Source organism: Dermacentor variabilis, chromosome 9, assembly GCF_050947875.1.
Source record: "Dermacentor variabilis isolate Ectoservices chromosome 9, ASM5094787v1, whole genome shotgun sequence".
Classification (NCBI taxonomy): domain Eukaryota; kingdom Metazoa; phylum Arthropoda; class Arachnida; order Ixodida; family Ixodidae; genus Dermacentor; species Dermacentor variabilis.
Window position 1 is genome coordinate 101026189 of NC_134576.1, and position 13804 is coordinate 101039992.

Sequence of the window (13804 nt, forward strand, 5' to 3'; positions counted from 1 at the left end):
GGTATGACTCGATAATCTCGACACGACTGAATAAGTTCAGCCGACACGTACACTCTGTCAAGTCTAGCATGGCTCGCACCCTGAAAGTGGGTAAAGGTGACCGCTTTTCCACCGCAAAGACATTCACCTACGTCTTCTAGATTAAATTCTGCAATCAAGTCTTTCAAAACAGCAGTACTTGCATCATTGTGTTTCCCACTGGTTTTGTCACGTTCCGTACAGACACAATTGAAATCTCCCGCCAAGATTAATCTACGCTCGCATTTCACGTACGTCTCCATTTCTTCAAAAAAAAGCTTTCGCTCTTGAGCCTGAGTTGGTGCATAAAGACAAATTACTCGCCAATTTTCTGTTGACAGGGAAAAGTCAGATACAATGAAACGGCCTGACTCACAGGTAGTCACCGACTGCACTACAGCACCAAGACTCTGCCGAATTAACAAAATGCACCCCGAAGACCTCCCCACCGCATGGGCAACACACACGTTATAGCGTCTCGTGAAAGGACGCACCATACGCTCTGTCTGATCCTCTCTCTCTACTTTGGTCTCCTGAATGGCTACAATATCAAAATCGTGCTCCGTTACGAGGCGGTAAAGTTGGTTTTGCCGCCTGTTGGCACTAAGCCCTCGGACGTTAAGTGTTGCAATATTTATCGACCTCTCTAAGGACTCTATATTGGCGAGTGACACCAGACCGAGCCTACGGCGCTCCCCTCACAGACCTTGCCTTGTAGCAACACACAGTCCAGTCGACGCTCAGGGCGTCGACTTGACGCCGCCGCGTGTAAGCGACGCCGACCGCTGGTGGCTGGTGGCCACCCGAGGCTTTTTGGTTCCAGGCTCGGTTCCACGCCTCTCCGTTGCTCGTAGCCGGGTGTCTTGAGATGCCGTGCTTGCTTTGCTGAGTCGGCGCTTCGTAGGTGTTGCCTCGGCGTCCATTGCAGCCTCATCCGTCGAATCACTGTCCTCGAGCGTCGCAACGACCTCGCTTACTGCGGTCTTGAGTTCAGCTGTTTTCTCACCACTCCCGGACGCACTTAGTGGCAGCTGCTTTCCTAAAGAGTGGGTTTCAGAAGGGCGCTCTGCCGAACCTTCTTCGTACTTTCCCGTAGAAGTGTCTTCCAGAGTGGCGTCTGCTGCCCGAGCGTCTGCAGCCTTGTTCTCTTGCGCACTTGCTGAGCTGGTGGACGCCGCCACTGCGGCCGCGTCGCTGATAGACGCCACCATCCCAGCCACGCTCTCCGCTTCTTCTTCGTCCATGAGCATCTCGCTCCGGTCTGCTTCACCGCCTGCGCTTGCAACTCTGGCATACGAGCGAGTACAATTAGCCTGCTCGTGCCCGAACGCTCGGCAAGCAGCACACCTGGGCACTCGGCATTCACGTCTTATGTGTCCAGTGTTGTGACAACGAAGGCATAACGGGGCACGTCCAGGCACAACCACTAGCGCAGTGCCGCTACCAAGACGCATCCGATGTGGGATGCGGTCTGGTGTGACACCATCGCGCAGCAGAAGACGCACTAGACGAGTCGTTGACTCGGCGCCCTCAAAGTCCTCGGCCTTCCACCGGTCACTGATGACTTCCTTTATCTCGCCATACTCTCGGAAGGCTCGTCGAATGGTCTCAGAGGTGACGTCGAACGCGACCCAATGTAGCTTAATCCTGAGTTCTTGCCTCGCAGGATCAATGACGAGGCATGTCCGGTTCTTCACCAGTAGTGGTCCGGCGTCTAGCAGCGTCTGCTTTGCCTCATCTGTCTTCATGTTCAGCAGCCACACGTGCGACATTTGGTATGCACCAATTCCGCCTACTTGCTGAATTACTCCAGCATCCTTCAAGGGCTTCCGGAAGTCGTCGATTCTATAAGGCCGTCCAGTGACGTCGCAGTGCAATACAACTGCGCGCCTTTGTCCTTCACCTGTTGGTAACGGCGGCAAGATGACACGGTAATCCTTGGGCAACGCGGAACACGGGGTACCACGGCCAACGTCGGCCGCTTTCGCAGCTCTCGAGGAGCCCTCCATTCTGCGTCCGTACTGCACGGCGTCCAGAAGCAGAATGACTGAGCCACGAGTTCGATGCTTCAAAGCGGTACAAAAGCGCCTCTACTGAACGCCGTGTTGCCTTAGAAACGAGCTGTTTCTAAGGCTCAGGCGTGCGTCGCTTGCTCAGGCGCACATTTCGTTGTCGCGCCGAACGCTGCGTTGCTCGACGCTCACCGCGTCCGATGCGGGGCGCGTAGTCGCTGCGCCGTAGCCCATTGTCTTACACCCCTTGGCGGGTCGACGGGAACGCTGTCGCGTTCCACTCTTGAAGGCGAAGCTTAAGCGTCCTCCAATTTTTTGTTCAAGTGGAGCAGACCGTTCGGGCATCCCGCGACATCCTATGGAAGTCGAATTCTCTGTTCCTTGCCGTTTGTGCCAGTTTAGCGAGCCAACAAAGCCAGCACAGAACCACTACGCGAAAACGAAACTACTGAAACGCGAAAAGGTGGGCGGCGCGGAGTCGAGCGAAAACGAAATCTTTCGACCACGCGCGTTGTTTACGGACAGTAATCTCAATGAGTTATTTTTTTTCTACAAATAAAATAGAACTCGAGAAGTGGCATTTCACTTTTATCTCATAATATAATAGAATGATGTTTTTTGCAACCATTGGTTGAGTACTCGTGGGCATAATTCAACAGAGGAGTGCTTTCGTCATGGGCAAGTACTTGAATGTCCCGGGCGAGTCTCTAATCATGTCCTGCATTAGCCTCAATTTCGCGATAATTTAGGGTCTGTTCGCGATAATATTGACGTCTCACAGTTTCTCTAGCACTAATATATCACTTTATCTTGACTTAATACTTGCATTTAGTGCCTCGTTAAACGATTTACTGGGAATCGCCTTTACCACTGGGGCATAAAACTTAATATCATATGAAAATAATAATAATATATAAAAGAAGCTAATCAGTAAACTCCTCGGATTACAGGGCTCATTTTTGCCATTAGGATCAATCGCCTGACTCTTTTTCTTAAAAAAACAAATAAGTACAATTTTCATAATAACTTGCATATTTATTTGCTCATGTAGTATATTATTATGATCTATATAATTAGAGCACTTGCCCTATGTTTAAGAAATTTCCTGCACATTTTCTAAACTATTGAATAAATGGGATATGTAAGTGGCTATCGGTGCACCGGTAATGTTAACTTTATTACCGCGATAACGTAAGGGGCACCATGTTGAGTAAACTCCGGTGCCGGTGTCGGCGGAGTTGTGCGTGAGCGAAAACAACCGCATTTATTTAGGCATATGTATAAGATGTGCCTTGCTGTATGACATCCGGTATATGTGGGTTATATTGTCATACCATTCCATCACTCAAGTTGCACATACCTTGTCTTACATTCTTGACAAAATGGCATTGTATTCTGGCCTTGTATTCCTCGGAAATTTCAGAATTACAGACCACACACATGATACAAAACACCCACAGCGCCTTATGTTAAATCTTCTAAGAATGAAATATTTAAAGGGCGAAACAATAACAGTAACCTGAAAATCACGCGACTTTCTATTTTCTTTTCTTTTTTTGTGCGGCTGAGCAAAACCTTCGCGATCAGCCCTCGAAAGAGGCCGCGTTTCTACCAGAGAGCTCGCCTTCGCGCATAGCGTTCGCCGCCAGCGTCTCAGGGTAAACATAGCGGCTACATAAGTTGCAGTTGCTGGGAAAAGTGAGAAGCAGTCACGGATCTTTTAATGCTATGGCGCTCCACTCTTAAAGACGAAGCTTACGCGTCCTGCAAGTTTTTTGTTCATTGTGTTTTACGTGGACGAGAGCGTAGATACATTCACAAGGCTTTGTCTTAAAGCTTCGTTCTCCAACCTTCCTCCGGCTGTGCACACCTAATGTATATAGCTCACTATGTGCACTCGCCCTTTGTATGCGGATAGGTGTACAGTATTCGCATTTGTTAAAGGGAACCTAAAGTAAGCATGTCGCGACTCGTTAATAACGTTTAGGCACAGAGGCTTCGGCAACAACTATTTATCAGTCGAGGTCTACCTAACGAATGATATCATGCGCTTTTTTTATGAAGTTCATGATAAGTTCAAGTTATGTTTGTTTGAATATTATATATTGCCGGATGGTGGTGGCCCTGTTTCAAAGGAGGCGAAATACAAGAAGGCTCGTATAACATTCATTGGATGCACCTTAAGAGAATTAACCCAAGTGGTGCAAATTATTCCGGACTCCACTACTCCGGCGCGCCTCATAATCGTATCACGGTTCTGAATCTGAATCAATCTTTATTTCGGACATAAATGCAATGTAGTACGTATGTCCACGAGGCGTGGCAAAAGGAACCACGTATGCTTCGTGACAGGGCCTTCGCCTCGGGAGTATACGTCAGACAGCATTTCTACCAAACCAAATACAGTGTGCAATCATATAATACCAAATAAGTAGAACAAAACAGAGATGTTATAATACATAGGGAACACCAACAAATGTACGCTGACACATAAAACCCCTGAATTTATATATTAATCCGTAAGGATTCTTTGGTGCTTACCCAATCCAAATCTGTCCTTCACGCGAAAAGTGTAAATCTTGTATCTCCAAATGAAATGCGCAGTTTGCGAAGTTAAGTCATTTCAGCGGTATGATAGTGTGAGTATATATGATGACGAATAATTTAAACAAAACACATCATGAGCCATTCCACTCTGTGAAGGCGGATGACGAGAGAAGGTGTTCAGCACATGACGCAGAGGCGACATATAAATTTGAAGAAAGGTGCGAACATACTTATTGTCCTCATCGGTGGTGACCGTGACGATAGGTATGCACACACATTCTCGTATCACCTAACCTAGGGCCTCCTCTCCAGTTAGAGAATGAGCCCGGCTATGACCCAAAAAGGATAGAATGTTCTTAAACAAAGCAAGTGCAACTCCCCCACAGACGGTAAACAATCCAGACAACTTCCAGAAGACCGGCGACCTCACGTCATGACCCATCCCTTACCGAAATATATGCAACCAGCCCACCACCAAGAGCGGCGCGAAGAAACAGACAAGGGTCCGAGCAGTGTTTCGGGTCCCTCCAAGAGGTGGTAGCCAAAGCCGTCTTGGGGACCACAAAGACGGATCTCCTCGTCAAGGCCATCATACCAGATGCAACAACACAGGAAGCAGAAGGACTGGTCGTGGCATTAGCCCTCACAGAGGCTACGGCAACAGTCATTATAACTGATTGTCAAGACGTGTGCAGGAGCTTTACGTCCGGCTGTGGCACCAATGACTCAACGCATACTAACAGCCAAGCTGCCAGAAAGAAATGTGAAAATACTGCGGACGCCCGCTTACGCCTCCCCGGAGAGCACCAAGCTCGCCCACTTCAAGGCCCGAGAAATTATCGGGTAGGCCCCGCAGGACACACAGGAGCTCGCTAGACTAACAACATACCAAGAAATCGCTCAACACTACAGACTCAAACGAAGAACCCTCCCACCACAGCATCCACAGCTCATGAAGATGCAAGAGACAACACTCAGATTGATGCAAGACAACACGTTGACTCATACGACGAACAATGGAAATACTGCGAAAAGCTAGGAACCGCCCTGCACATTGCCACAGACTGCAAACAAAATGCAGTCTTGCCCCCTCTACCTCCTACCCCCTTCCTCCAAGAGCAGTGCGAGACGCTGCTGTCCAGGTCTCGCCTCTCGGACCAGATCATGCTGGGTGAGAGGGCGGTCTCCGCCAATACAGCGCATGGATTCTCGTGAAGAGGGAACCACTCCTGTAAATCACGCCACCTTTAGGCTCATTAAAGATGTTTTCTCTCTCTGTGTTAATAAATGCGCCCGTCACGTAAGACTATGAATAAGTCATACCCTCTTAAGGAATGGTTCATAGCACCGTTAATAAAAAGAAGAAAAGTTCAACGTAGCCTTCCTATTGATACGACAGAAAAGAAATTCCAAGCTTAAATGACCAGCGGCGGCGGATCCAGCTGTGGAAGACGACGACGAACGCGAGAGCATAGGCACCTACTCATTCGAGCGGTTGGCTTGGATTGGAAAAATTTTAATAAAAGTGCTGCTGGACGCACGTCAGCGCGCAGTGGGCGTCTCCCACGAAGGGAACGACAGGGAATACCTGGCGGCCGCTGCGCGAGCCTGCTCGACGGCCCATTGCTGGTCTTGTAGGAGCGGGCTTCTTAGGGTCTTCTCCCACTTGTCGGAGGTAGAGTCGGGCGGAGCGTTTCTGCACTCCCAGAGCACGTGTGCGAGTGTCTCCGTGACCCCGCACGAGGGGCACGCATCGTCTGGGTAGACGTCTGGATAGATGATGCGTAAGGTGGCGGGGTTTGGATAGCTATCTGTCTGTAATAAGCGTAGCGTTAGCGCCTACGGCCTGTTTAGTTTGGGGTGCGGGGGCGGAAAGAGACGCCGTCCCAAGTAAAAGTGTTTGGTTATTTCACTGTAGGTTACTGGGGCATCCCTGTTCGCCTCCAACTCATCGAGACGTAGTTGCGCGGGGGTGACGGCGCGGTCGATAAGCGCGCGCGCAGCGTCGTGAGCTGTCTCGTTGAGGTTGGGCGGCGCGCCCGGGATCCGACCCAGGTGGGCGGGAAACCAGATGACGGTGTGGTGTTTGAGGGTGCTTGGATCAGCGCCGCGGAGGACGCGTAACGCCTTGACAGAGACGACTCCTCTCTCGAACGCTTTGATGGCCGCTCTCGAGTCGCTGAATATTGTTCGCTTATCGTCGGGCACTGCCAGGGCTACGGCCACTTGCTCCGCCACCTCGGGATCGCGTGTGCGTATCGTAGCGGCGCTTTAAGTCTGTTGCGAGGACGAGACCGCTATCGTGGCGAAGGCTCGGTTGCATCGGTAGGCGGCGGCGTCCACAAAAGCGACGTCGTCCGCTTTCTTGTTTATTTGTTTGAGGAACGCGGTGGCCCGGCCTAGGCGCCTGCCTCGATTATGTTCCGGATGGACGTTTCCCGGAATGGGTGCGATCGTGATCAGGTCGCGGAGCTCGCGGGGAACCAGTGTAAGCTCCGGTGGATCCTGGGTGTTCCGTGGGAAGTACCCGAGCTCGCGCAAGATGTGACAGCTGGTCTTCGTCATCGTCAGTCGTATCATCTGCGCTCTCTCCTGAGCCTCAGCGATCTCTTCGAGTGTATTGTGCACCCCGAGCTCGAGGAGTCGATACGTAGGCGTCGAGTGGTTGAGCCGAACGGGGCGCAATGATGCCGGCTGTGGAAAAAGACGACGATGCTCGAGCCATTGCTCGAGCATGACAGTTTATCAAAATGCTGCTGCTGCTGATGATGATGATAGTTTTGCTCTCGCCAATGAATGGCTCATACCCCCTTAAGCAGTGAGCGGGAACGGAGCCACTGTGAAGGAGACGACAACGAACCCGTCAGCAATGGCCCGAGTAAGTTCGCGCGGTTGGGCCAATGGCCTAGCCATCTACAGCTTCGCTGTACAAGAAAATTGATCAGAGAGAATACCGGTATGACCACATTCTTCAGAGTTATGCGTACCCATAATAATGCATAGGGCTCCATAGAACATGCATAGCAAAACCTATAGTAGGTACACAAACCTATAGTAGGGGCGGGCCGACTTCTAATATTTGAGCGGCCCCACCGAAATTTGGGGGTATGCTTATGCATAGTAACGCTATTATTTCTTGAAGTTGTGATACATTGAGTGCGTACGTGAAGCCAATAGCTGTTGCGAATGACTACTTGTTGTCGAACAGAGCGATGACAGTCACTCAAGGAAACCATGCGAGTTTCTGACTAGCGCGCCTTTTTTGTCCGACATCCCGGAATTACAGAAGGGACCCCTTTGAAACAGTCCAGAAGCAGCAAGGGTCTTTTAGTTCAGCACGTCATTAAAGAAAGCGCGCATGCAATATAACAGGTGAAATCTCAATGCATTTCTAGCAGCTTACGCATTCTCCTAGGACCTTTTCAGCGATGAAGCCACTATAGGCTCAACTTTACCGCTGCGGGCGCGTTCAGAATACGTCATCGAAAACGAACAGAGAGCGTTGCTGCATGCCGAGTGCCAATACAAATGCAAGCCTGCCTGTGAGATGTAAAAATTTCATTCCTAGATGTCGTACTATTAATACGGTTGCTCCGTACTTGGTACGTAACTTGCGCACGTTGCACGGATTCGCTCAGTCACAGCAACGCATACAGAGATAGACGCAGGAATAGGCTTGTGGAAATTTTCCCTTGGAAATTGTTTTGAAGGACAAACACGTGATTCTTTTGGGTCAACCAGACCGTGCAAGTCGGCGTTGACGGAGCTTTCTATCTCTAGCTAAATCATCATAAATTACATTGGTTGCGCGTTTGGCACGTCAATGAATGTCACGTGTTAATGAGACAGCGTGTTATTGACTTACACAACTACGCGAGGCTCATAAAAAGCGGACTGATACAATTTCTTTCACGATAGGTTCCTACTAGTTATATATACTTTATATGTTCTGTGCCTACATAAAAAAGATATGGTTGTTCAAATGGTTTATGCATGTAAGTGCACCAAATGACGACAGAAGATGGACATAACATCTTCCGTGACACCGTTTACATTTATAGCTGAGATTCAAACAACTTGTGAAAAATTGAGTGCAATATGGTCAAAATTAATTAGGAGCAAGTCAACCCTTCCTTACTGAAGACCGGTCTTTGTTCGAGTTAAACCGACGCTGAAATAAACACCACCCAGAGAAACATGCCGTATGTTGAGGAGTTACTCGAGTATAGCACAAACGACTCTTTATGTTCATTTGATTTTTGCACGAGAAAGCAGACGGATAGTTACAAAACGCTGAGACAACGGCACACGAGACAAGTATTCAACGTCGTCGCATTCGGCCACAAGCGCGAGCTCCGTTTGGCCGATGTCGTGCAGGTCGTTCAAAAATGCCACGTGCAATAAACCTTTCGTCATGAGTTACAACTTCCCGAGATTTATTGTCTCTACTTTCTAACCCTATTCACGTTGCCATTTAATGAAAAAAGGAAGTTGAACCCGTGAAATGAAGGGGAAGAAAGGCGAAAGTATATAAAAGAATGCACAAGCAACAAGGTTACAGGAGAATTGCACTTTACCTTCATTCACAAACCACTGCCGATATCCGCAGTACAGCTAGCGTCGTCAATGTGGTCAATCCTGCCTCGAAAACAGGTACAGCGAGGGTAAATATCCAAGTGGGCCAACAATGTCGGCGCTCCACTGAACATCCTCTATTAGATGCTTGATTCTTTGGTACACATGCCACCGCTTCCCGCTAGGGTGTCGCAGTGAGTCATGGAGTTACTTGCTGGTGGACGGATTCGTTTAATTGCCGGGCCGGCAGCCATTTGATTGAAGTAAAATGCAATAACACACGTGTACGGAGATTTAGGCGCACGTTAAGGAAGTCCTGATGGTCAATATTATTCCGTTGTCTCTACTGTGGCGAACACCAGCGTTGCTTTGCGCCGTTAAACCGCGTGAATCAGTAAATCAAATCAATTAAACCCGCTGACCTACCAACCGAGCGTGGGGAAAACTAGGAGGCCTCCATAGGTCCGCGCGCTCACTCAGTAGGCTACTCACTCAGACTGAGACTAAAGCACAAGCCCGAGTGTTAGTGGACCTCCGCTGAGTAAAATTTTGGTAAGTTCGAGACCAAGTGAGCAGAGCCGATTGGAATTATGGCGTGTGTCAGTCTGATTGAGCCGTTCACATGAAAAGTGGACAAAAAGAAAGGGACTTAACTGGCTATTTAGACGTAAGTGCGACAGAGCAGCGTTACCACTGCATCGCAGTTCTTTCAGGTCATGGCTCCGTGATTTAAACCACGTTCACCCTATCGCGAAGTGCTCAGCAGTAGCTCACTCCACACACATCCTGCCTCTTCGAGGAGGAACGTAGGGTAACGGACGCTAGTCTGGACCGTCACCTATATATATATATATATATATATATATATATATATATATATATATATATATATATATATATATATATATATATATATATATATATATATATGTATATATAAACAATGCTCTCTATATCTGGTATATACGTAGTTTGGAAAGTGGCAAACACACGAAAAAGGAATGTCTACTTGCTTACGTTTCCGCCGTTGAGCGGCCTTCGTGTGTTTGACAATAGCCGTGCCACAGCGAAAACGTAAGCAACTAAACTTCTCTTTTTATAAACTACGCACGTATACAGTATATAAACATATATGCACATGCACGTTTTCTGAACATTCTCATCCCCTGCCTACTTCTACCACGTGACCTGCGTCCCGCACTTCACAAACATACATACTTTTTCACTTTGACACTCGTAACGCTAACGCATGCAGTTATATTTGATGAACGAGTTCGAGTGAGTTCCGTTAATGTTGCCGACCTAAGGCGAGGTATGACATCATCACGATGACGCTAGGGCACGTGTGCGGAGTCACAATCCGGCACACACACACACACACACACACACACACACACACACACACACACACACACACACACACACACACACACACACACACACACACACACACACACACACACACACACACACACACACACACACACACACACACACACACACACACACACACACACACACACACACGCACACACACACACACACACACACACACACACACACCCCGGGTCGTCTCCACTCGCAGCCATTCCAGTGCCCGCACTCGCCGGTGGCTGGACCAGCTGAGGCCAGGCGCACACGCAGCCGGACGAAGTCTCGATCTTCTTCCGCTTCAGCACGCCGCTCACGTTGTACGAGACGTCGATCAAGAACGACAGCGTCACGCAACGATTGTTCACGCCGCACTGGAATTTCGGACACCTGCGCCAGCGAATCGCGCGTGGTGTTCGCGCTTATGATCGACCGAACGAGAAGCGATTGGCAGTTAATTTCTCCCGAGGGCGACGCATCGACGAGCGATAGCGAAGGTCTTAGCGTTACGGTGAAGGGCCCTCTACCAGAACGCTTGGCGGGATGAGCAGCGCAGGCAAGCTGGCATCTCGGGCGTCGCCGCTAACTGCAGGCGATGCTTCGCAGCGTGGTCACGACTCCCATGTGCAACCGCAAAGCGAAAGCGGAGGAAGGATCACGAGAACGACCGATCATAATTGCCGCAATTGCCCGGCAGTAACAAGTTGACCGCATCACATTGCGTGACAGAGTTACTGAAACAGGGCGCCGCAAGTTAAAATGTGTGAAGGTTTTGACTCAGAAGCGTGGATAAAAAGAAGCAGGCAGCTAACGTGCATAAATATCTCCGCCTCGAAAGCGTGATCCCGGAATGACGGAAAAAGGGTAAGAAGAAGAGAGGGAAGGAAGCAGGGAGGGACGGTGAAGCGGAGTGTGAAGGGCAGGGAAGTTAAGCGGAGGAAATTATGGTTTGCTGCACTGCGCTGGGACCAGAGTAAGGGGAATTGAAATGCGGAAAGAATAGGGGAAAGATAAAGCAGAGGTACGAAAAAAATAAAAACAGGAGATGGAGAACGTCTATGAGAACTACAGTCCCTGTAATAGGCCACTCGAGTGCAAGAATATCAAGGGTGCCTTGAACAACTTGTGGTGCGGCGACTGCATAGCCCGGCGTTCCAGTACTGAGTTCTAGAAAGTTGGTGACTCAGAACAATTTATTTAAAGTGGAAATAGAAAGCCCGCAGTAGGCAGAAAGGAAATAAGATAGACACGAAAGATTATTATTATTTACAAATGCGTTAAGAAAAAAATCAGCAAGAAAAATTGGTACAGTAACACAAAAGGTGGTGCCTTGCTTAAGTCCGAGCTGGCTGCCTGACGACAACAACATACCGGAGAAAAAACTCGTAACAGTACGAGGCATATGTATCTTCTGCCAAAGCATGAAAACTTTTCAGCATATCGCAATGAGATTCAAAGATATTCAGACCTCCGACTGACACATATTTATTAAAACCAAGAAATACACGTTGCAAACGACCAACTACAAGAAGCGCTGGGATTCGAAGCTGATAGAAGCAATAAATTGTCAACATCCGATTTAAGCAAGGTGCATTTAGAGTATGGGAGGGGGAAAGGACGCGAAGAAGTTGATAGAGTCAAAGTCTTTACTGGCATAGGCAAACACTCAATATGGACATAGAGGATTTAATGAGGAGAGAAAACATTAAGGAGAGATAGGCAAAATTCTGCACTTCTACGCCTGATCAATACTTGATCAGCTAAACAAACGAGAGGACTATTTGTCGCTGCCCCCATTTCGAAAAGTATGTGGTTAAAAATAATCACGAAGTTTGTCTATTCAATCTCTACGGTTCTTTCTCCCGCATAACGTGAATCATTCGTAAACGGAACAAATGTGATGCTGCCGAACGTGAAGTGTTTTGAAGGGAAGAAGCTTTGGCACGGGGTAGCTAACGTTTAAAATAAAAACAGCGCCACAAGCAGGACCGAACTACACTAAGAGAAACGCGTGTGTCTTTCTTCGTTTGCGCTTGGTCCTCGCGCGGTTCTCATTTTAAACCTGAAGTGTTCCTCAAGCTATCCCGCTTATTTTGTTAGTGCATTTCGTAATCAAATGTAGGAGATGCGAAATATTTGCCGAAGGTACAATTTGTTTACTCCTTGACATATACCTTTATCTACGCTGTGAACAGAAATTTCTACGTCGCAAAATAGTCATAGCATCCTCGTAGTACTAGCACGTGCAGTGAGTGTACCGGCGATAGCACGGCTACATCCTGCATCATGCCCATCTAGACGAATGTTAAAAATAAATGAAAAAAATGTTAACCAACACAGAAAGAGTGTGCGCAAGCGCGCACCCTTTGTATGTTGGTTATGTATAGTCAACCGCCAAGTGAACGTAATGATGGAACTGAGAAAACGTTGGAATTCCGAGCAGTCTGCGACCACATCGAGTAAAGCCATGCAAGAATATGTTGCAGGCTTACACTTGCACAGTTACGAAATCTGAATACCAGTTTGCGTTTTAAGGCGGTGAAGATGTAGACGTTTTTGTCTGATTCCGAGGTCTGTAAACTTTTGCAGTCAGCTGTACATTAGTTTTTTTTTTCAGTAAATGCAATGTTGTAGTTGGGGAACGTATCCCACAGCCCTTCTTCGCCTTCTTCCAGGTTTCAGGAGCGCTCTAAAAGACAGTACGAACATGTTGCTTTGTGGCGCACATACCAAACGTATATTCATCATTTCCACACACAGTACACCATCGTTTTGACAAAGTTATCGGCACAGAAAATTGGCTTCGTTACAACTTACAAACAGATATTTGTTTAAAGATGAGAGCAGCTATAGGGTATTCATTGTAGCGCAGGAATAATGTGTGCTGCCATAGCGCGTCACCTCGTAAAACTCGCATTGGCCGCGCGTTCCAATACTCGCTGCCGACGGCAAAGTAGGCGACAAAACGGAGAGCGGCCATTTTAAGCCACGTTCCGATTCCGACGAAAATGGTCAAAGAACGCGGCTTCGCTAAGGCAGCGTCGAAGTCAAAAACGATGCAGTCTACTTTCCTCTCCAAACAAGAAGCCGGCCGAACGGGACACTGGGAAGATCGACGGGAACGCTGTCTCCCCACAAGGCGTAGCCACGCTTACCTATACGCTTAATGATAGCCACGTCGTGTTTTTCGTAGGTTCCTAGACGCTATTATATCTAATGCGTGCTTTTCTCAAGTTTTTCTTGTGATTCCTGTAGTAGAGGTGGCCCAACTGAAGTTTGGG

General features: G+C 48.3%; 1 protein-coding gene across 1 annotated transcript; it reads right to left on the reverse strand.

Annotated features, from left to right (window-relative positions):
- Positions 1–758: 758 nt before the first annotated feature.
- Positions 759–2099, reverse strand: LOC142558471 (uncharacterized). The gene has a single exon (XM_075670603.1). It carries the CDS (start codon positions 2025–2027, stop codon positions 759–761), a length of 1269 nt encoding a protein of 422 aa, XP_075526718.1. The 5' UTR covers positions 2028–2099.
- Between the last annotated feature and the right edge of the window lie 11705 nt (positions 2100–13804).

What these genes read in the sequence shown, in the direction of transcription:
- LOC142558471 (XM_075670603.1), bottom strand. Translation starts at nt 2,027, where the DNA reads ATGGAGGGCTCCTCGAGAGCTGCGAAAGCGGCCGACGTTGGCCGTGGT.